The sequence below is a fragment of the Azolla caroliniana genome, unplaced genomic scaffold, assembly GCF_043228905.1.
Source record: "Azolla caroliniana isolate FFs.n. ecotype wild unplaced genomic scaffold, voAzoCaro1.0.p SCAF_11, whole genome shotgun sequence".
Lineage (NCBI taxonomy): Eukaryota > Viridiplantae > Streptophyta > Polypodiopsida > Salviniales > Salviniaceae > Azolla > Azolla caroliniana.
The window spans coordinates 18870864-18895949 of record NW_028230446.1 but is presented as its reverse complement, the minus strand read 5'-3'; the positions used below and the strand labels follow the sequence as shown (position 1 = coordinate 18895949).

Below are 25086 nucleotides of genomic sequence, written 5' to 3'. Positions count from 1 at the left end.
GTCGATAAGGTAGGTATGGCGGCAGGGTCGTCGACGCAGGAGAGCCTAAGGACGGTCAATTGGAGCTATCAAAGACTCTACACAGGTCGGACTCGCTCAGATCAACAGTGATTTTTAAGGTATGATCGAGTACATGCTGTGTCTTCTCTCCTTGTCTCTTTCCCTTCAATCTAGTGATCCCTAGACGATCATATCGTGGATCACTCTTCTTTTTCTTCTCTATTTGTAATTAGCGAATTTCAAAAGACGTCATTGAGATCTTCGTTTTCAAAAGATCCCCATGTGTTCTCTGATGGATTACATAGATAATATACAGAGCATAAAAAATCCTTGATAAAATGGCAAGAATGAGGAACCTGGAAGAGGCCCACAGATTAATAAGAGAATCTCCTCACCACGCCACAGTGGAATCTTGGACCTCCATCATGAATCTCTACGCAGAGTTGGGCCATAGCTTTTCAGCACTTTCTGTCTTTAGAGAGATGCAGGAAGAAGGAATGATCAATCCAAGTAGGGATACATTTCTATGCGTTCTTAAAGTCTGTGCGAGAGTTGGGTCCTTAGAGAAAGCCCATAATATACATGATTCTATCCTTAGAAATGGTTTTGAATTGGATCCAAGAATTAGGTCTTCGTTGGTTTACCTGTATGCGAAGTGTCACAGCCTCTTGGATGCGCAAAAAGTGTTTGATGGATTGAATGGAGATGATGTGGCAGCATGGAATGCGCTGATAGGAGGGTATGCTCAGCATGGACATTTGAATGTGGCATTGGAGTTCTATCAGAAGTCTGTGCACGTGGGCATAGTGCCAAATAAAGTCACTTTTTTGTATATTATAAAGGCTTGCTCTATCGTCGGTGCTTTCCCTGAGGGTAGGATTATCCATGACCACATATGTCAATGTGGAATGGAGGGAGACCTTAAGCTAGGGAGCTCCCTTGTCGATTTGTATGCCAAATGTGGGTCTTTATTGGAGGCAAGGCATGTGTTCGATCATTTACCAAGGAAAAATGTGGTATCCTGGGATGCAATCATCTCTGGATATGCTCAACATGGACAGGCCTCTCACGCATTTGAAGCTTTCCATGAGATGCAAAAGAATGGTGTAAAACCGATCAAGATGACCTTCCTTGCTCTGTTGAAAGCTTGTGACTCTGTAAGAACTACAGTGCATGGGAGAAGGGCCCATGACCAAATTGTGAAGCATGATCTCATCTTTGATGTGGAAATAGGTAATACTCTTGTTCATATGTATAGCAGGTGGGGTAGTCTTAAAGAGGCCTGTGGAGTATTTAACTCTTTGATAGTGCAGACTGTGGTCTCATGGAGTGCTCTTATAGATGGATTTGTTCGACAAGAGCAGCCACGCTTGGCCCTCAGGCATTTCATGCAAATGCAAGAAGAAGGTGTAGTTCCTGATGAAGCAACATTCTCATCTGCTTTAAGAGCATGTAAGGCGGCCGAGTTCGTCGAACAAGGAAAGTTGTTACATGACAAAATCATTAGAAGAGAATTTGATATTGGTTTCATTCTTGGAACCACCATTGTAGACATGTATGCTAAACTAGGGTATTTGTTAGAAGCTCGATGTGTGTTAGATAATATGCCTACAAAGAATGCGGTATCATGGGGTGCAATGATATCAGGGTATACCACCCATGGCTTTCCTGATTTGGCTATCGAGACTTTTTGGGAAATGCAACATCAGGGTTTGAAATCAGACAAGTCCACATTTGTATGCACCTTGAAATCTTGTACCACCTTAGGGGCCGCTCACATGGGCATGTTATTACACCACAATCTGATGGTAGAGAGCCTCGAGTCTGATGTCTTGCTTGGAACTTCTTTAATTGATATGTATGCAAAGAGTGGATGTCTAGCTGAGGCACGAAGGGTTTTCGACACTAGTGTGAATAGAGATATAATAACATGGGGGACACTTATCGGAGGATACACTCACTGTGGGGAGCACAGTCAAGCCTTAGATTGTCTAAGTGAAATGCAAAAGCAAGGCACGAGGCCAGTGGATGTGATCTACACGAGCATATTGTCAGGATGCGGTTACACTGGCCGATTAGCAGATGGGCAACATCACTTCCATTATATGACTGAGGATTTGAATATCAAACCCTGTATTGAGCAATATGGTTGTATGGTCGATCTCCTTTCTAAAGTGGGTTCCTTAGATGAGGCCAAAGATATATTACAAGCCATGCCAATTGTGCCTGATACCGCTGCTTGGACATCTTTGATATCAGGTTGCGAAGCTTATGGTCATGTAGTTTTAGGGAGGCAATGTTTTCATGAAATGTATCACAAAGGAAACGAGGTTAAAGTTGCCAATAAGCTTCTTTCTATGGTTAATAATCATACCATCGAGAAGGCGCAGATTCCTAAGGTGGATAACCATGTTGGTGTTCATAAATGCCAAATAGAAGATGTTGAAAACTCCTATAATGGCAGCACATCAAGGCAAGAAATACAAAAGAAAGCTTCTATGGCCCAAATAGATAGCATACTTGAAAAAATAATTGACTCTACTAGAGGTAGATCATCTTCTTTGTGTAGACATTGTGAAAGGTTAGCATCAGCTCTAGGTCTTGTGAGCTCTTATTCACGTGAGAAAACACATTCAAGCATGTATGGGGTCTGTATTTCTTGCCGTAATACAATCCAAGCTTTATCAAGGGTTGAGAGAAGGGAAACAATAGCAAGGAAATTTCAGTCTTTTTAGTTATGTCATAGCCTTTAATAAATCTGTCTAAGCCGAAAACTAACAAATGCTGTGTACATTTTGAAAACACTCATATATTGAAATGAGTGTATCTATATCAGCAAATAATTGAGAAATGAGTGCATATTGACACAATTAATTGACATCAGAGTTAGGTCCATATATTAACCCCGTTAATTAATGGTCACAACACATAGAATGCTGATAGATAATATCATTGACACCTGACTGTAGAAGGGCACATATAAGTCCCCAATTGATATGGTGAAGCTAAAACTAATAAGGTTGTTAAATGAAGAATGATTGCATATGAACACATTGATTTAGAAATTTCTTTAGGTTCATGATTAGACTTGCCACATTACGTTGTCTGATCAAGTCTCCATACTTGTGAATGCAATTTACCATACGCTGATTAATCACATGATTGAATCTTGAAAGACGCTGTCGTAGTTTGGTTTCATATTGAATTTCACATGGACCCGTTCATTATTGTTAAGAGTTTATGGTCTTCATCTTTTTTGAGGAGGCTAACATGCTATACATTGGTGATTGACAATATGTAAGAAGAGAGCTGATGGGAAAAGGTATGGTAATTGCTTTAAGGTTTATGATCTCTATATTTTATAGGGAGTGATTTCTGATGAAGGGGTGAGTTTCTTTTGGAAATATAGGTGGAGAGTTCTTTGAACTTGGAAGTAGACTTGCAACATTGTTTACCAGCATATCAAAGTCCTCTTTTAAAAACCATAACATTGATCACCTGATGTGAAGACAATTTCACAAGTTTTTGCCACCTTTATATCTAGTTATTGGAGATACTTGAAAAAAAAAACAATTCCCAAATAGCCAAGACATTATTATGTGAAAGGAGCATTTTTGCTCAAATACCTCATATTTTTTTAATGTAATGATGCAAGTATTATTGCCTTACGTTTGATCAAATGAAGAACATAGTGACTCTAGAAGTTTGTTGTGAAGGTAATTAATGTGTCATGACTGTTTGAAGATACCAGATTTGTGAACTAAAGTTACATGTGGTCATATGTCCCATGGTTGTGTATTAAATTTATGCATGCTCATACATTGGAGATTTAGATGACATGTAAAAGGAGTGTGGAATTATCGCAACAATAACATAATTGCATACAATATGGCCTTTTAAGATCATTGATCTACACACATAATTAGTAGAATAATTTATAATTATAAATATTTAGTTTTGATATGTACAAAATGGTTCTATTTTTCTTCGATGGACAATATGTTGAATGTTTAACTAATCATTCATTGCAAAATGTATACTTGCAAAGACTTTCAATGGAGTCAATAATCAATATATTATATTTGAACTCCATACCATAAACCATGCCTATTGCATGCCATATCAAGTTGTGGAAGCATATCACTTGTTTTACTCATTGGCACCTCTTGAATCAACAAGAACAAGTTGTCAGTAAGAGGCAATGATTAGGCTTAGCAAGTTGGTTTCTGTGGTGCTTAGACAAATCTCTCTCTCAAAGGAAACAAACAATTCTACTAATTGTCTGTAAAACCACAATTAGAATACATGTTGATTGCCCTCACTACATAGGTGGTGGGACATTCTCGAGTGCCACCAAAATTGAAGAAGGTCCACCTAAGGAAAGATTTCCCACATGCTCCAAAATCCAATGTTGTGAAATTATCATTCCTTTCAGATTCCTTAGATAAGCTTCTACTCCATGTCTACCATCAAACTTAAAAGCGTTACACATCCCAATTATAGCATTACCCCCAATACCTGAAAAGTTTAAAAGTATCTTCATCTTAACATTTGGGCCATTTTATTAAATACACGAACTCATTGTGTAGGCATTAAGTAACTGAGAGATAAAACTTCCCAAATATCTTGTATGCAATAGGGCATGAATAAATCAATAAGGACTATCTTCCAACGAAATTGTGCAAAAGAAGCATTTGTTTTTCCCAATACTCTTCTCTTTAGAGTTGAACCTAAATGTAGATTCCTAAATATCATTCTCCAAATAATCACCTTTGATCGAACACCCTACAATCATACTTGCATATATTCCACTCTTTCTCTGCTTTATGTGAGAGCCAACCAAATGATGTTGCTAAATTATGGTAAAATATATTAATATTGACCAATAAGATATGTTTTTTTTACCATTCAGGTACCAATCCATGCAAGGTTTCTCATTTGTCAAGATAGGTAAAGCTCCTCAAAGCAATAATATTCTCTACAACATTTGCCAAATAAATCCATAATTTGACAAAATTAGAAAATAAACATTTAGCCTCTTCAAGTGTTATTAGCCTATGAGAGTCAACGTCAACATCGCCACCTCCACAACCCCTAAATGATACATCCAATTAAACTAAGATCTCAATCTCTCTTTTTGTTGGCAGTACAACAATCTAGAAAACACAAATACTTCCTTTTGCGATGAATTACATTGACAATCAATCTTTTTACATTTGGGATATCCATTAGGAATTAATGTTGTGAACCCCCCAAAAAATGAGTGGATTGCGAATTAATTAAGGGATAGGTTCATGTATTGGAAGTCTCAATTGTGGCCATTTCATGTGTGACTTAAAGTGGTTCAAAACTTCAATGTATTATAAAATAAACAATATTATATTTTTACCCTACTCCCTTGGAATGTGAGGGCATTGCAATCAATTTTGTAAACTCTTCGAATTATGCTATGATGGAAAAAGGATATGATGAGAATTATATTGATTTCTTGGAATCATTTGGAAACTCTCGAGAGATTAGTTGGTGGTGCCCTATTGAATTACAACATACTTTGATGGCTTGTCAACAGTCATTACTGAGTGACATGTGTTTAATGCAAACTCAACCATGGGTATGTATATTGCAATACCTCATTGAGAAAGGCTAATGCATGGCTGAACTATGGTTAAGGTATCTTGGAGGCAATTTCTCATTGGAAATTTCCACCGAAAATTCTACACTCTTTATGTGCATAACAATTCATCGCACCTTGGCAATAAGCTCTATCGTATTTTGGGTGGACTCTAGTATTTACATCTTCATACTCTCTTATATGAAGGTAGAGTTTTAAAAAGCACATGACCCTTGAGACTACCTTGAGTCCCTAAAGGAAGGATGGAGTACTAACTAGTGGATGTGACATAAAGTAGGGTGCAATTTCCTACCTAGGAAACTTTTATTTATAAGGATATATTAATAATTCTGTCCTTTTGCCTAGGAATGTTATGTATGATTGATTTTACAACAAATCGTGAGAGCCTTAAAATTATTTTCTTTGGCAACAAATTTGAGGATAGATTTTAGGAGGTCAAGACTCAAGACCAGATAGTACAACTAGTGAGTGTTGAGGTAACAAGCTCGACCATTCACATTGTGTGCTAACACATGTCTATATTAAATACAACCTCTCTTGTCATGCCATGACCTTTGCGATAAGAATGTTGGCACATGTAAGAGAATGAACATTTTATTCAATGTAAACGATATGTCTTATTGCAACCGTTCTTATCAAAAGTTCATAACCGTTAGTGAAAAGATAGAGGGCTAAGACTAGAGCAATATAAGTCGAGGCTCCCCTCTTGTGTAAAGTGTTAATTACATTGTTGACTAAAGTTTGATTACTGTGTAGTGTTCTTGTCATCCTAATCCTTTTCTATTTGGTAAACTCTCTCTTACACACCCACACACAATCTTATTTAATATGTAGTTATTTGCAATGGGTTGGTATGCATCTTAGTGTCTCTCTTAACATAGATTATTACCTCAACAAAAGCAAATATTGATTGGGTATTAGAGATTGTAAATGCAAAATTGAAAACTATCCACTCGACCACTTCGTGTATAATTGTGAATTGTGCAATGTGTACTTATTGCTTGTATTCAACAATGAATGCCATTTACTACTTGCATTTGCAATAAAGTGTTTGTCTAAACTCTAAAATACTTGGAACAAATTTGAAAAACAAATTGGTTAAGAAGGGAATTTCACTTGACTAGAACAAATCCATCGGAGTGAGATTTCATAATCATGTATTGATGTTTCATCCAAAAAAACTTTACATCTAATCACAAAAGTGTACATGCAACATTCAAGATCTCACCAAATTTAATAGAAATGTATTGACATTTTAGAAACCCAAACAAATATGTGGTTCAAGGGCACATATCGTTGACTTATACCTCAAGCTACTCAAAGACTCGTAGACATTACCTTGTCCATTTTAGTTAGTAAACTCTATTCTTACTTGCACCCAACATCATGTGTGGATGTGCATTGTAAAGCAATATTGAATGTGAAATAACCATTGACTTTAGTGAAATCAAGGTCAAAATGTACATGGCATTGTTCGTTACCAGTCAATGAATGTGTTTAATTGAAGAGAAATTGTGTTTGGTGTATTTCGTGCAAGGGTACTACAAACTTAGAAATTCTTACTTGCAACTTGTAGACTATGTAGATGCACTAATGGAACCATGTTATATTTTGTTGTGATATTGTTCATCACACATAATCTTCTATAATAAGAGATCAATGAGGCTATTGATTAATGAAGTCATAGCTTGATGCTTGAAATAAATTGTAATGCAGCATTCTATGTTATATGACCATGATGATCATTTATAATTGGTAAGAAATATTTCAATGTAATTGTAAGCTTATACAGGGTTGTGGATTTCCCCCCCATTTTCCCAAGGTTTATTTTGGTGTTTAGTGGGCACGTAAGTTATGCGAGGAATTCTATCATCTTTGCTCTCCATATGAATGCGTCTAAGGTACATTTATATAAGAACTACCTATTTTGTGAATTCAGTAGAATTGGGGTTTGTAAATATTCGTCTCTATCTCATGATGTAGAATAGTTACATTATTCTATACATTTCAACAATGGGCACATGCATGGTTATAAAGTTGGATGAACTCAATCACCATCCATATGTAAACGAATGAGAACTAAGTTGTGATTTATCAGAAAGAGTTGAAATAACTAAGGAGATTACGTTTAATCCTTTGATTTCAATGTTTCGATAACGAAGTTTGTTTTGTAGGGTGTGCAAACCTGAATACATTCATGTTTATAGATGAGAAGGGCTAATTTAAATTATTAGGCAATAAATGTGATATGCTTCTAACATGCTCACACATGTGTTACCTATGGTAAGTAGTTGTGTGATTGTTCGATAAAATCAGTATCGTCAAAATCTATAAATATCCTTTAAATATTATGAATGCTTATTAAAAACTTCTTAAATTTGAAATAGTGATATGACCTAAATCATGGAAAATGGACACATGCTAGAAAATTTAAAGTATTTTAAGAATGTGCTTAGATACTTTTATATAAACAATATGTCACGTGCAAAGCACGATGTAGTGCATTGTCTTTTCAAACGTAGTGACAAATCACCTTTTACAAACCCATTAGGGAGATGAATGAGTTGACGGAAACAAGCAATAGACCAAATATATTGTGACCAATCTTCATTAAGCTACAAATAGGAGGGTGATTAGAATGTGAAATAGCATGGTTGCCTCTAGTTTTGAATTTTTACATACTACACTCTTTAAACTAGGTTGTAGGAAACATCAAAAGGCGATGCAACAAATAGAAACACGACTATTTGTTCGCTTTATAGTATCTTTATAAACTAAGAGTAGTTGATGGTTTGCTATGACCATGCCCATCACTTCATTATCGAGCATTGTCATTGGTTGGTCATGATCATGGTCTAAACACACTCTACATTATTATTCATTTACATTTATACTTTCTATGAGATGATATTGCTTCCATATTGTGCAATACATATATACTATAATCACAACCTTGGTTTATGGGATATATAATAGACAATATCAAAGCAATACTCTACACATTGTTATCTATCGATCATGCAATCAATTGTAAAAGTTCACTTTTTTTCACAAGATGTTTGCTTGAGAAAACATGAATCGCAATGTGATGTTTGGGTGATAGGGTATTGGGAAGCTCTATGAGTCGCATATGTAGTTTATTTTCATTTTCTTTAACCTTCAATATGACATTGGTTTATACTAGATTATGGTTGTAACTTGTTATTATGGCATCATCCATCCTTTTAGCATTCAGTAGATGGTAATATCACATTGCATTCCTTTAGAAAAATAAAAACCACGTCATATAAAGGAAACTCTCTCTCTCTCTCTCTCTCTCTCTCTCTTTGATAAAAGCACACAATTATATTAATTGTATGTAAAATCCACTTAGTTACAACACTTCCTAGTGTCCTCTACCTATCATATGCCTAAGTAGGGAGAGGGACGTTCTGTAATGGTACTAAAAAACCTGAATATGCATTTGAGGAAATGTTCCCCACATGCTCTAACATCCAAAAATTCCACATGAGAATACCTTTAAGCTTCTTTATATAGGCTTTCACCCCATGTCTATTATCAAACATGAAACCATTACGCATATATCCAATTGTGTTGTAGACCCCAATAACGTAAAAATTGGAACAATATCTCCATCTCATCATTTGATCCATTTTGAACATATTGAGAAAAAACCCATTGTTGAGGTCTCAAACAACAACGGGTTTAAACTTGCCAAATGGTACACGCTATAGGACATTTAATGAACCTATGTGTACTATCCTCCAATGGAACGGTGCAAAAGAAACAAGTGCCTGACCCTAGTCCTTGTCTATGTAAGGCTGAACTTAATGGGAGCCCACCAATCATGACTCTCCATATGAATACATTTGCACGAAATGGTAGGTTAGAATGCCAACCACCTTGTAATATTTTCCACCGCCTTGCATCTGACTTATAGACATTCCACAACTTCGTTGCTTTAGGAGATAACCAAGATAATGATGCCATCGCATGATGATACTGTATACAATATATTTGTAGTGACCTGTAACAAGCGTGTACCATCTTGTAAACGCCAATTTACCCAAGGTGCAAATTTGGTTTTCAATGGCAAAGATCCTTGTAACAATGGTATATCATGTAATTTCTCCCAAATAAATCCATAATTTGGGGTAATACATAACCATCTCTTGACATCTTCAAACTCCGACAACCTTTGAGATTCATTATCAACCACATCTTCCAAATGTACATCTCTCTCTCTTTGCACTCTTATTAGGTTGCACGTAATATTTTAGCTCTGTAATAATGTTAAAATATCATCATTATCATAGGCTTTGTCCCCCTATGATGGAATCCAAGTTTCCTTCACAATGTAATCTCCATGCATATTGGTGTCATGGGCCATTTTGCACAGTTTGGGTTACACTCAAATTCTAGATGTTATTCGTTTCTTTTTGTATTCAACCACATCATTGCAAAGTTTCTGGATGCCCTCACTTGACACCGATCTCATCAATACATTCATGCATTGTGTATTAACCTAGAGAATCAAGAGATCAAAATATCGCTTGTGTTTTTATTATCGTGTTCGATCCATCATTACTTTACCAATGTACCACCATAGACCAATTTTAGTGTCGACAATGCAAACAAAGCGAGAGCAAAAAAAAGAGGCGGGGGGGGGGGGGGGGGGTTCAATGTAGTAACAAACACGAACATATAAAGTAAAATAATTAACATGGTACAATCATTAATTGCCAATGGTATGTGTGAGAGACGAGATGCGGGAAGACGAATCGAGGCAATGAGGGGTGGAATTTGAAGGTTCATAGTGTGCAAAAGAATCAAAACCACATGGCAGTGAATGTAAAAGAATAATTCATTTCCAAGTGATAAAAAGACTTGTTCTCTCTTTATGTTATATAATATATTATTATTATGTATTTGGTTTTGTTTATTTTGTGGGGGACGGTGGCAAGGGCATGCGTGTAAATAACGAAAACTTGCTCTCTCTCATCTAAATTATATATATGTACATATTACTTTTTTGTTTGACTAGACTAGATAATCACCTCCTCTTCTTCTACTACGCGAACCGACCTTCAGACCTACCTGCTCAGAAACCCTAATTTCCATATCCCTCACACAGACACAGACACAGACACAGACACAGACACACTCTCTCTCTCTGTCTCCGAGGAAAAAGGCCACTCTCCCCCCCTGACCTGTGTACCTGTGCCACATAATCCCTAATCTACTAGATCTGTACGTCTATGCTGAAACCCTAATTCACATCCATCCAAATCATCAACCACACACACACACACACACACTCTCTCTCTCTCTCTCTCTCTCTCTCTTTCAAGAAAACGGCTTTTCATTTGGTTTGCATGTTTCCTTCCTCCCCGGATGCTTTCCAAATAGATCATGGTCACATCTGTTTATTAGTAGCTCCCTTCAGCAGGCAGATACACAAACAGTGGTAATAACAGTGGTGGAGGCAAGGTAGATATGGCTGCAGGGTCGACCCAGGAGAGCCTAAGGAAGGTCATTGGAGCTATCAAAGACTCTACAAAGGTCGGACTCGCTCAGATCAACAGTGATTTCAAGGTATGAACAAGTACATGCTGTGTTCTCTCGTTGTTCCTTTCCCTTCAATTAGTGATCCCTAGATCATATCGGGGATCTCTTTTCTTCTTCTTCTTCTCTTTCTGTAATTAGCGCATTTCTAGCTCGTAAGGATAATTTTCTTCTCCGCTTTCTGAAACTAGGGCTATCTGACTCATATGGATGATTCTCGTCTTCTCTTTCTCGTAATTACTTCTAGACATGGACGCTTCCCTCTTTCTTTCTCGAATTAGTGATTTTCAAGCCCACATGTCTGCCTCTTTCCCTTTCTTTCTTCAAGTAGTGATTTATAGACTTATCTGATTTTCGGCCTTCCATTTTTCCTCTCCCAAACTAGTAACTTGTAGATATGGTTGATGCTCTTGATTCAATTCTCTAAAGAATTCTCACCAATTGTAAAGCCACCGCGTGCATTAAGTTCTTTATCATTGATATTTTGGAAATCTAGAGCTGTCAAATATTATTTCAGCACATATAACTTGACTTAACCCATATTTGTAATCAAGATTTTTTCAGAGTCCGATTTTGGCCTCTAGTAGACAATAATTAAAATATTTTTCTGTTATTCTTTCTTAATTATTTCTAGATATGGCTGTGTTCCTTCTCTTCTTTATTTGATGTAGCTGGTGCTAGAACATATGCTGATTTTCTTCTTTGTAGCCATTAAGACTTTAATGTGTCGAGAAAACTTTGAATTTGTTGATAATGTTGTTTCTTTTTTTCTTTCTATTGTGTATGGATTATGGGACCACATATGTTACTGTTTGCTTCTGTATCTGTGAGTCAGATCTGGTAGTTCTTTCTCATACAATTAGGACTATCAACATTTAGCTTTAATCAATTAAAGTGATCATATGCTGTGTGACATTAGTTTTAATGGTCACATGAAAATCAATTGGGAGCTAGGATGCTGAATTCCCAATGCACTATTATAACATCTAAAAAATACTACTTTTTGAGTTGAGATATTGAAGGAGAAAGCTATTATTACCAGAGTTACTAGTTCTATATCTACATGTTGGATACCTTAGGAGTTTTAAATTCTTCTTTTCTCATCTTTTTGGTTAGTTTGTATATGCCAATATGATTGCTTGGAATTTCTTTGGTTTTGATATAATCTTTTTTGACCTCATATTTTGCATCTTAGTTCTGATAGGACAGTTGTCTTTTATGTTGCTTTGCAGGATCTAGATGTGGCCATTGTTAAAGCCACAAATCATGTGGAATGTCCCCCCAAGGAGAAACATGTCAGAAGTAAGAATTTCTTTTGGATCTTTGAGTGTTAAAAGCTAGAAACTATGAACTTTTGGATCTTTGAGTGCGTAAAAGGTAGAAACTATGAATGGTGATGACAGATTCCTAGTGGGAAAACTTCAGTATATCATGGATTGATTAGATTTAAAGGTGTGGTATTTGGTTTATGATGGAAAAAGCTCAACATATTAGAAATTGTTTAGCTTTCATGATACAGACAGTGTGCTCTCTACTAGATGTGTTTTTATATATATATTGTTTAATGATTAGATTTCAATGTGTCACGAGTGATTTGTAATGAGAAGTTTAGTATATTACCTATTAATTAGTTTCCAAGCTAGAGAATGTGTTTGATGGTTGGTTCATAATGGAAAAAGCTTCAGTGTATTACGTATTGATTAAATTTCATGGTGTATTGATTGATTCATATAAAAAAAAGTTTACTGCATTACTGACTAATTAATGTTCAAGCTAGGGGATATTTGTACCAATTGATTCTTAATAGAAAACTTTGTATATTACTCATGGATTTTGAATGATCCATAATGGAAAAAAGTTCTTATATATTCTGCTGATTGTATTTGAAATGCTGTTGCTATAGCCATCTTCTTAGCTACATCTGTGGCTAGACCAAGGGCTGATGTTGCATACTGCATTCATGCGCTTGCAAGACGAGTAACGAAAACGCACAATTGGACTGTAAGCTGACTTTACCTCCTCCCAAATCACTGGCATGTTTATCATCAGTCTCTGAAATACAAAGTGGTCAATGTTTGATGTTTTGATTACTGAGTAGGTTGCGCTGAAAACTTTAATGGTCATCCATCGTACTTTGAGAGAAGGAGATCCTACATTTCGAGAGGAGCTTGTGAATTATTCCCGATCGAGAAGGCTTGCTTTTAATCTATCCAATTTCAAAGATGATTCCAGTCCCAGCGGTACATCTTGAATCTTCTTTGTGCATTGAAGCTAAAGACTTGAAGTCATGTAGTCTGCTTCCTATTTCTATAATGGTCTCTCAAGAATTTCTGCCACAATCTCATATAAATAGAAGGTTAGGATACATGGTAAACCTTTAATAACCCACATCTCTCATCAAACATAACTTCTGCCAAAAAGAAGTTCATGACAGACTCTAATAAGAATTTTCTCATTCAATTCAGAAGCCTTTCAATTGATTGCAACCTGATGCAAATTTGAGTCTATTGCAAGAATAATGTATTCATTTCAAAGTTGACACATCTCCACTTCTTCCCATCTTTCTGTTTTTATTTATTTATTCCTGTTTTCCTGAAGCTAACTTTGAAGTTCACAAATCTCCTCCCCATTTTTTTCCCCTCTCCCTGAGCAAACTTTGAAGGGTTTGAATAACATCTTTACCAAGCCTCCCAAGCCTTTTGACATACTAGAACTCTCAGAAATAGCTTAGGTTAGCTTGAAGTGTCAAAGTTTTGCTTCCTTTTACATGCCCCATTAATGTGAATATTCTTAATATTAATGACGGCAATAAGACTAGTTAAGCTGCTATAGCAGTTTCACAAACTAAAATTTTGAACACATCCAGTTGCCTAAATCCTAAGGTTAATAACATTAACCACAAGTATACACGCATGCTAGACCTAAGCTTGTGTCCAAATGGCAAGCTTACATGCCATTCATTGTCATAGTGGATAGACCTCATTCACAAACTAATATTTTAAACACATCCAGTTGACTCTATTCTAGAGATAAAAATTTAACTAACCTCAGTCCCATGACATTCTCTCTAGTTGATGATGGGGGAGGATAAACTCAACATGAAGACTGATCAATGGATTTCTCTTACTATGGGGTAGTTGGAAATATATACACAATGAGCAATTAGAAAGCTTGAATATGATAGAAAGCTTGAATAATAAGGTTTTGGACTTTTTAATATTTACATTTGCTTTCTAAAACATAAAACAAAAATCTTAAAATACCATAAATACTCTGCATTATCTCACATCATAACATTCTGTATTATACAACTATGCTCTTGTTAGAAGCTCACAGATATGGTGAAATAAATGCTTGTCAAAGTCCTATGTTCTCGTGCACAACTCGTAATAGCCTAGCCCTCCATTACTTCTGAATCCTCCTAGCTCAACTCACAGAACCCAAAAAATAGATGAACAAGTATGGGGAATATTACTCATTGTCGAAAGATCATATTATATTTCAGTCTATCATGTCATCATGCTTTATCACTTGCTTGGAAGATTGTGCATTGGCTTGCAAACTGAGTTAGTAGTTTAATAGATGTTTGATTTGTAGCTTTTATTAACCATTCAATGTACTGGTAATAGTGATGTATTACACATACATTACACATATTCATTCATACATACATGCATACACGCACATAATTTTCTTTGTGGAAGGTCCTAGTGCTAGCCTTTTTCATGGTGATAGATAAACTGATCACTTCAATTATGACAAGGCTTGCCTGTCTAACACACACACACACACACACACACACACACACACACACACACACACACACACAAATGAATATCTAGCATATAATCCAGAACATGCATCCAACAGTCCATCTCATTTATTGTCTACATTAAGCCATTGCAATGCTGGGTTTTAGCACCCACTTTCTTACAGCTGTTCAATGTCTTCCTAGATTTGAAATGGCAATTTACTAGCTGACTAACATTATTATTTTAATATTCTCTGCAGCATGGGATTACTCCGCGTTTGTTCGTGCTTATGCTTTATATCTAGAGGAACGCATCGAATGTTTTAGATCTCTCAAATGCGATCTAGATTCTGATCATTTTCTGGTGTGAAACTGATGTTTTGTTTGTATTCGTGTATTATGAACCAGCAGTGTTTTTAACATTTTTATGGATACAGAAAACCAAGGAACTAGATACATTAGATCTATTAGAGCAACTTCCTGCCCTGCAACAACTATTATATCGATCAATGGGGTGTCAGGTATAAGTGAAGGTGTATGTTTATGTTTTATATATCCACAAATCAGCTAAACTAATTTTACTAACTTGTTTACTCAGCCTGAAGGTGCTGGGATCTCGAATTTTGTCATCCAATGTGCGCTGAATTTGGTTTGTAATTCTCCAATAATAAAGATTCAAGAAAAACATATCTACCTATGTGCATATGTATCTATTATTCCAGTAAAGATTCAAGAAAATATTTTTGCTGCCAGGTCTTGAAGGAAAGTGTTAGAATTTATCAGGCGATTAGTGATGGCATGATCAACCTTGTAGACAAGGTATGCACTAGTAATTGTGTAGTTTGGACATCAACAGTGTATTTGGATGCAAACTTTTATTCTGGTTTCTCTTTCAGTTCTTTGAAATGCAACGGCACGATGCTTCCAAAGCACTTGAAATATATAAACGAAATGGACAACAGGTTGTAGCCCTGAAGTATTTTGTTGCTTAATCACAAACTTAGTTTTAGACTCCAGTTATGCAATGTGTAAAATGATATTATGCTGGAACTTTGCAGACAGAAAAACTTTCAGATTTCTATGATGTTTGCAAAGGATTAGATTTCTCCCGTAATATGAAGCTCCCAGAGTTGGAACAGGTGAAAATGTATTCTATGATTACAACGATGCATGATCAGGCTACTTATTCACTTTTAGTCATGGTATGTGGATTAAAATATTTCAGCCACCACAATCATTCCTTGCTTCTATGGAACAATATGTGCGCGATGCACCTCGAGAATCATCATTTTTGCGCAAAGATTCCATGGTATTACATCTCAATTTCTACTCTTGTTGGAGCTTGTCATGTTAGACACACTGCTTTTAACGCGTGAGATGTTTACTTTCTGCTCTCTCTCACCTATTAACATGCAAATGTTAAATTATGGATAGGAGGATCATGATGGCCGTGCAGCAAACAAGTCTCTAAACATTCCAGCCCTCGAGTATAAGCGAAGTGAACCAGAGGAGCCTATTCCACCACCACCAGTGCAAGCTGAAACGAGCATTTCCCCTCCCCCAGCGCCAGTTGAAATTATCCCTCCTCAGAATGTTGATCTTCTGGTACATCTTATTGTCCCTTTAGCTTTAATCTAATGCCTATAGCCTCAATTTTATAGCCTATAAGTAAATAAGGAAACTTGGTGATGCAATGCTTGTTATTATAAATGGATATTGATGAGCTCCATATTTTATGTTTACTGGACCTTTTTGGGTGCTTCCAATAAGGAGAATACAGCTGAACTTGGGTTATTGTGGACTATAGGGTCTTGATGATATTAAGGCTGATCCATCTGCATTGGAGGAAAGCAATGCATTGGCTTTGGCAATCGGTAAGTATGCTCTAATCATGCATTCATGAACATGAAATACTATTTCTTTCTTTGTATGTTAGTCTTCACCAATGTCTAAAGCATAGACGAGAGACACAAATGTAAACATCAATTTATTTGATTATCACTGATAAATGGGGTTTTGATTAATGCGATGGGTTTTACTTATCTGCAGTGCCTTCTTCCAATGGCAAAGCATCAGCAAATGATGAGAAAGGATTTGACATGACTACTGCTGCTGGCGTGACTGGTTGGGAGCTGGCCCTTGTTACGACAACAAGTAGTAATGATAGTGCTCTTAGTCAGAGCAAACTGGTATTTCTCCTTTCATTATATCATAGTCCCAGTTATAACACACAAAATATCACCCTTTCCTGTCTCTTTCTCTCTGTCAATTGATCCCATGGGTTGTGTTATGCGCCCATGGACACTGACAGATCATCATCTATTCATCTTCTTAAGAGTTTCCAACGCAATTCTAATATATTAGAAGGTAAACATGAGTGCAATATGACTTGAAATTCAACGAATAGTTTAGATGCATGAGATGCAGAGCTAATTCAACAAATCCCAGCTACAATGCCTCTTTTCCGCATTAAATTTCTGCAGAGTTCTCACCCTCCAAAACTATCTCTCCAAAAAATCAAATATAATTCAGTGATTCCTTATTGCTTTATGACTCAACTTTTCTTCACCCATTCTTGTGTTCTCTAGTCTTATGTATATTCAATGCTATTAACACCCTTCTTTATTTGTTTCAAAACTTAAAAATGGAGCTATCCTATTGAAGAACTGTGATTTATCATTTGCAAAAAACTGAGATCACTAGACTCCTTGGCTTTTTATCCTCCTGCATGACATTTGACACAGCACATAAATTTTGGCATATCATGGTTCCCAAGCAGCTTAGTACAGCTGTATGGCAATGTGAAAAAAGCGACCCAGACGACGAATTTTCCATAATGCTAGTTTCGCTACCTCAACTGCCCCCATACTTGTGTCCATGTGATGCTGCTGCAAATGAAAACCACAATACCTTCTCCTGTGCTAAGGTCAGTTATTACCAAGCATATCAGAATTGTGCTGTGCATAATTTCTAGCCAATGAATCCACTCTGAATAGAGGCTATACCATGTAACCCTGAGTATTTATGTCATTGCTCCATTGACTTCGAGTAAAGACCATATGAGTAAACTCTGTATGATTTAAGCTGAAGACATTGAAGACCATTGCTTTCGTCTTCCAGGGTTCAATCATGAGAAACTCTTTCAATGCGTAAAGGTGTTGGCGGTAATGTAATAGGTGAATATTTTGTGAGAACATAAACATCAGTGTGAAGTCTTAAGATCATTGCTTTGATCTTTCCTAGTTTTCAGTTATTTTGTCAATCATGCCTCTATATTGGCCTCTATAGTTGAGTGCTAATTATATCTTCCTTTTTGTTTTTGAATTCTCTATATGTTAACTTTGGTTGGAGTTTAAACATTTGCGTTTTCTTCCTTTCTTGCATTTGCTAATATTGTCCCTCTTTATTCTTCTCATTCGACATTGACAAGCCTTGCGTTATAGAACTTTTTTATTTTTATCTTTGCAAGTTTTAACATTTTGAGATCAACTTTGCATTATTCATCAAATCAAGCATTAGATGGCAATGCCCCCATTGTTTTCACATCTTCACTAGGGTAAGGTTCATGACCTGACTCTCTCATTTGCTTATAGATTAGCTTTTTGATAGCAAGGTCACATAATGTACCTCTTTATTTGTATCCTAAATGATTGGTCAATGTCTTAGTGTTTGGGTGCAATGTTGAAGTATAAGGGTTTGTGGTTTGAGTTCAGTGACAATGGACATGTTTTAAAAGTATTGTTGTATCACATTCTTTCATCAATACATAGCCAGCTACATTTCCTCCCGAATCCGGGAGACATGTCAATTCATATAATTGTTGTAATTAGGACCCTGCAAATGGTGCCATCTCTTCACAAACAGTCGTATGGTGTAGGACAGTTTCTAAAGTGCCAAATGTGATTTCCATTTTCTTTTACATAGATTATCTTGTCTGATTCAATTATCCACATAGATTATGTTCTTGAGCCTTGTATGAGGCAATCATTGGTACAATATTTTTAATGCAAGAAATCTGGTTTGAAGCGTGGAAATGAATGCACTCTTTATTTATTGTGTCATAACAGGCTGGTGGATTCGATCAATTAACGCTAGACAGCTTATATGATGATGCTCTCACTCGGCAAGCATATAGTGGCCAGTCTACTGGGAATGGAATGGATCGTGTGGCACCGAATCCATTTGCACCAATGCAACATGATCCTTTCTTTGCTTCAGCAAAGGTGGCTCCTCCTTCCAATGTACAACTTGCAGCACTGGCCCAACAGCAGCAAGTTATGATGATGCATCAGCATCATCAAGCGATAATGATGAATCAGCAACATATGTTAGGAGGGGGTACACACTCTATGAACCCTTACAACAATGGATACGGCATGCCTTCTATGATGATGCCTCCTTCCAATCAGTACCAAAGTCAGATGCATCCTAACCCATTTGGAAACCCTGGCCTTTTGTAGGAGATAAAACAAAACAAGACTGAATGTTTACTTATTTATTTGAGAAAGGTCCATCATCCGAGCCTTTCCGTTTGCAATAAAAGCTTGTTTGTTTGCAGACAGGCACATTCTCAAAAAATTTAATGCTTCTTGTTGATGGATAGATAGAGATGGTTTACTGTGAGAGGAAATATAACAAGATGCCATCTTGATTTTGGGATCACAAGTCCACTTGTACATCATTGTGGAAGAATTTGTGGTGTTCATCCTCATGCTCTAAAGTTTACATTATTAGAGTACTCGGTTACTTTATATATAGTCTTTCTATGTTCTATTTTCAGTGGAACGTATATAATAAGGGAGAAAGGGGATCCTATGTTTAAGAAGAATCATTGTAACATTTCAGTCTTTGATTGTAAAATGTGTTGTGAAAGAAACATAGAATAAGAAACAATTTGATAAAATGATGTCTCGAAAACAATTTGTACAAAACAAAATAACCTGTGCTGGAAGCAATTTGTGAATGTTGTCTAGTTAAGTGTATAGCATTTCTAATTATTAAAGTCTGTAATCTTATGAAATGTGGTGTGTTGTGTCTAGGGAAACTTTTCAGCATTGTCAATTTTGCAAGCTTTGAATGGTATTTGCAAGACTTACAATTTTGATGTTTTTCATGCTTCTAATTTGCAGTCTTACTCAAAAGCTTGTCTTTTTTTCTCCCAAGATATTGTATTCCCTTGCTACATGTGTCAATGCGTACATGGGCATTTTGTAGTTTCATATGATGCATTTTTTGATATGATTGTGCATCCTTATTACCATATGGAAGGGATACATTTGTCGGCTTCCACCATTGTCTTGGAAACTTTATACTACATGCACATGCATGTGAGTTTTGGGAACTATTATCAACATCAAAATTTTGTATTGAATCTTAGGTACAATGTTTGGTGGTGTTAGTGAGTTGTGATGGATTTATGCATCAGAGGTGATCAAATCCGGCCTCCATATGCTAATGGTGCTACGACACAAGCACACAATGGTACTTGACTAATGATTAACATTGAATAGAAAGGGGTTTGAGACAATAATCAAGTTCCAATATCATTAATGATTTTACATTTGTAGTGATGGAAAGGATACCAAATCATGGATCAATCCCTCTATTTCGTGCTAAATTTTAGTTTAGTTGTAGCGGCCTACTTAGACAATTGGATTAATAAAAAAAACATGACTATAATTACCAAGAATTGGTTAAACATGTCAAGACAAAATAATAGTTGAAATGTTTCTAGGAGTTTCTAGAAGGCTTTACATACTAAGAAGATTCAATTACGAAATGAGATTTCTTTGAGGAGAGGGATTTTAAGTTGACAATGCGCAAGTGTTGGTTGCGTGACGAGTGGGAATACCTAACAAATCATGAGCAACTCTGATGTACATGGAGGTTGCTATTGGATCAACATTTACGATCAAATATCGGACCCGCACGAGCAATACACACACACACACACACACACACACACCACGAGGTTCAGGACGAGTGTGAGGATGTCCGCCTCAACAAATCACTAATACATTATCCATCACGTATCATCCCATGGCCGAGAGCCCGTGCACAACAAAATCTCGGGTTTTTTTTGTTTTGTTTAGTTCTTGAAACATCGGGACAGATTTCCTTGGTCCATGACACTCTATGGGAACACCATGACATTTGGCCGGATCCTAATGTAAGTTTGTACTGTAAAGCGAAGATTTTTGGTGGTTAATTAGCAGTGCGTATTAGGGAGGCTCAAGATGAATGAAACAGGCGAAGAGGATATGTCGTGCTCCTCCTTTATACAATAGTCACAGAAGAAGAAAATTCAGTGCAGTTGCAGAATCCTTCGAGGCGGGTGTGTTGAAAGGTGGGCGGCATTTTTGTGGAATTATGCTGCGGTTCAATTTCCATAATTAACAGAATCATTGTCTCTGTAGTGCGGTACTGATGAATAGGTCAGACCGCCACTTTATAAATGATTTGCTCTTCTCTCAGCATCAAGCCTTCCCCACAGCACAGGAATTTGTTGCTGCCGGTCTCAGCTTGAAAAATGAGGTATGGAAAATACATCCCTCTGTTATCTGTTTTTAAAGGGCTTCATCCGTACATGTATACATGGATATATATGTATATAAATGTAAGTGTGATTACACACATCTCTTCATCCGTACATGCATCCGTACATGTATATATCTACACACATATGCTCATCCATGCATGCATACATGCATCTGTGCATGTGTATATACCCACACACTTATACATACGTGCATATGTCCAATTATACACACACACACACACACACACACATGCATATGTACATTTATACTGTTTGTACATACTTGCAGACACATCCACTAGATTCACCACGTCTTTTATATGTTTTGTTCATTTATTTTAGGGCTTATTTGACAATTGCACTATCTTTTGTTGACTACCATCTTAAATTCTTGTGAGCTTTGCATATGTTGAATCGTGCACAAATTAGTCTAGATATGCTGCGTGTTCATACATACCAAATATTTCTGTTCGTTTGCATCGCTGCATATATCCACAGATTTAAGAATAACTTAAATGTAGCTAGATATGGTGCTTATAAATCTATTTATGCTTGTCTACGTATGTAATTTATTGATGCATGTATGGGCATACATAAATTTGGATATGTGTACTTGCATACAAATATATACAGAAGTTTAGAGGGCATGTGATACTATTAGTAAACCATGATAAATACCTATAAAACTGCACAAATGTCCTCCTGTGTAGATTGTACTATTAGTTTAGAGGGCATGTGATACTATTAGTTTTCTCTTGTGTAGATTGTACAAGCCACCTGGTCTAGAAGATGGAGTAAAGTTCATGATCCTACACTTTATACTGGTGTTCTTGGGACTGCATTCCTTTGCTTCCGGAGTTATAAGATGACAAGAAACAAGGATGATTTGGCATTGTGTTTGGAAATAGTAAAAAACTGCTCTATTGAGGCTTCGATCTCTATGAAAAAGTATGTCATTATCTCATATTTAGTTTCCTAGGACATCATCAGTATTTAAAGATTTGGTGTCCATTATATGATGTATTTCATCCTTCTTATGTTGAAGAGTTTGCTGGTTTTATATAAGTAAGTATCATAGTTAAGATATGAGAAAAAGTCTTTATGCTCTTTTTCTGAGGCATTTCACCTTTGTATGTGGAGGAGTTGAGGTTTTAGAAGTAAGTTTTCTGGTTAAGGCATGAGAAATATTTCACTTTCATATATGTGGAAGAATTTGTTGAGGACGAGCTTTTTGGTTAGGTATTGCACTTTTATATGTGGTAGAGCTGGTATATATGCTCTGGGAGCTGCAGCAGCTAAATATGCAGAAAACAACGACATGATGCATTATTTCTTGAAATTCTTAAGAGAGGTATGTGCTATTGAATCAATATGTCAATGTTGGAGCAACCGTTACCATAATAATGTGACACATGCATTAGGATAAGAAAGTCAAATAATTTTGATGGTAGATGGCTGAGGAGAAGGCCTTTGTGGATGATTCTAGAATGCCAAATGAGCTGCTATATGGAAGAGCAGGATTTTTGTGGGCGTGCTTGTTTGTAAATAACCACATCGGTGAGGAGACAATTCCATGGAGCGCACTAGTAAGTAATCCAATATTTGATTGAAATTATTATTTTGATGTGAATTGTTTTTCATCAGTAAATAATTGAAGATTTACTTTTATTTTCTCTTGATTTGAATTTATGTTTCATTAGTAAATCATTCAAGAGTTTTTCTCTGACTATGGGGATGATTGTCATATGCAGCAACCCAGGGCACTTGTCCTATGGGGATCGTACATTATTTCTATTTTATTAAAATTTTTCATAGTGAAAGTTCAAAGAAAACATATTGAACTTCATTTATTTATTTAAAATGTACATTGTTTTATCTTTGAATGACAGCAACCTATTATTTACTCTATGGTTGCGGCAGGGAGGGCAGGTGCTATTCATCATAGAAACTGCCCCCTCATGTATGAATGGTATGGCACACGATATTGGGGGGCAGCTCATGGTCTGGCAGGGATTATGCATTTGCTCTTGCACTTTCCGCTTAACCTAGAAGATGCAAATGATGTGAAAAGAACAATTCACTACATGATAGAGAATCGATTTCCCTCTGGTAATTACTGCACTGCTGAAGAAGATACTAAGGATACTTTAGTTCATTGGTGCCATGGTGCCCCGGGACTCGTTTTGACTCTTTGCAAAGCTGCTGAGGTAAGTTTGGGAAACTCGATCACTTTCAAACTTTTGCCTGTGTTTTGTGGGTCTTTAGATCATGATAATTACGTTGATCGTGTGTTATATTAGGTCTTCCAACTATAACTCTGGTAGCTATATTATACTGTCCAATTATTATTGGATTGGTCACATTATGTGCTGCCATCTATTATTGTGTATTATAATAGGTCTTCCAACAACCATTGTATTATACATTAGGTTTTGTCACTCCCATTGTATGATATATATGTTAAGTCTGTCAACTCTTGTTGTTTGTTATATTAGGTTTTTCCTTCCGATGTTAGGTTCAAGGAAGCGGCGATTCATGCTGGAGAAGTAGTGTGGACACGAGGATTGCTTCGACGAGTAGGAATTTGTCATGGCATTAGTGGGAATACATATGTCTTTTTGTCTTTATATCGGATGACTGGTGATATAGACTTTCTTCACAAAGCGAATGCATTTGCAAAGTTTCTCTTGGAACGTGGGAAGAAATTGATATCACGTGGTGAGATGCATGGAGGGGATCACCCTTATTCTCTATTCGAAGGTTTGGCGGGAACGGCTTGCCTCTATCTTGACATGGCACAACCAGATGGCGCCGCCTTCCCAGGCTATGAGATCTAGAGTGATTTTCGTTTACTAATTTGTATGTACATAACCTCAACTTTTTATGTAAAGAAATTTATGAAATTCTATTGGTTCATCGAGGATGTATGTGGCCTTTCTCTTGGATTGTCTGGAGTCACCTATTGTTATGGTATATTGTTACAGGCATGACCATATAATATCCCGTGGTGAGAATTTACCGTAGTATTCTATACACGTGGATAAAGTGTGAAGGTTAAACGAGAGTGTAACGAAAGAGAGGATTACTTTTAATCCTTTGGATTGAGATAACCCATTAGGCCAAGTGTGAACTAGCCTGGGGGCCTTGGGTCTTGCTATAAATATGAGGCCTAGCTACTCTCATTTCATCATCTCTTGACTATGTTGAGACTTCGTTCTTGTGGTGGGTCAACTCTTGTAGCGAGTGCGCCAGCACTAGGTACGACTCGACGCCACAACGATGGTTTGGGACGCCGATCGAGGCTCGAGTCCATCTCGATCCTTTCGTTCGGGGGTGGTTGGGTGGATCGCCACCCTTCTTTCTCTCTCTCCTTTCTTATTAATCTATCTTTGTTATCCTTATCATATGCTTACTTTAGAATGTAACTCTAACATATATCATCATCATAGAAGAGGACAATAAAATGGTCACCTCAGTCTTGAACCTTTGATTGGGGCCTGTATTTTTATGAACCGGTTTATATATAAGATCCAGGCTGCACAAAAAATCAAATATCTATATAGAGAAATGGAAATATTAAATTTTTTTTGTTCGGTTGTG

The 25086-nt window shown here is 36.6% G+C and overlaps 3 protein-coding genes across 4 annotated transcripts; all 3 read left to right on the top strand.

Annotated features, from left to right (window-relative positions):
* On the top strand, nucleotides 1-19899 carry LOC147858301 (putative clathrin assembly protein At5g35200). 2 transcript variants are annotated; one of them, XM_087327292.1, is made up of 16 exons: nucleotides 1-54; nucleotides 11165-11227; nucleotides 12430-12499; nucleotides 13101-13198; nucleotides 13296-13437; nucleotides 15209-15312; nucleotides 15386-15469; nucleotides 15547-15597; nucleotides 15702-15767; nucleotides 15845-15910; nucleotides 16007-16087; nucleotides 16174-16257; nucleotides 16383-16553; nucleotides 16756-16822; nucleotides 16998-17137; nucleotides 19016-19899. In XM_087327292.1, exons 1-16 carry the CDS (start codon nucleotides 16-18, stop codon nucleotides 19406-19408), a joined length of 1719 nt encoding a protein of 572 aa, XP_087183418.1. In that variant the 5' UTR covers nucleotides 1-15; the 3' UTR covers nucleotides 19409-19899. The 2 variants fall into 2 exon arrangements, with proteins under 2 accessions (XP_087183418.1, XP_087183419.1); XM_087327293.1 differs by lacking the exon at nucleotides 1-54 and having other exon boundaries at nucleotides 10680-11227.
* Nucleotides 142-3194, top strand: LOC147858302 (pentatricopeptide repeat-containing protein At2g33680-like). Its single transcript, XM_087327291.1, has one exon. The coding sequence runs from the start codon at nucleotides 339-341 to the stop codon at nucleotides 2733-2735; it is 2397 nt and encodes a 798-aa protein (XP_087183417.1). The 5' UTR covers nucleotides 142-338; the 3' UTR covers nucleotides 2736-3194.
* Nucleotides 19900-21182: 1283 nt separating the features above from the next.
* On the top strand, nucleotides 21183-24409 carry LOC147858300 (lanC-like protein GCL2). The gene is made up of 7 exons (XM_087327990.1): nucleotides 21183-21294; nucleotides 21365-21482; nucleotides 22250-22434; nucleotides 22726-22837; nucleotides 22938-23072; nucleotides 23376-23693; nucleotides 23982-24409. Exons 2-7 carry the CDS (start codon nucleotides 21375-21377, stop codon nucleotides 24321-24323), a joined length of 1200 nt encoding a protein of 399 aa, XP_087184116.1. The 5' UTR covers nucleotides 21183-21294; nucleotides 21365-21374; the 3' UTR covers nucleotides 24324-24409.
* The last annotated feature ends 677 nt before the right edge of the window (nucleotides 24410-25086 follow it).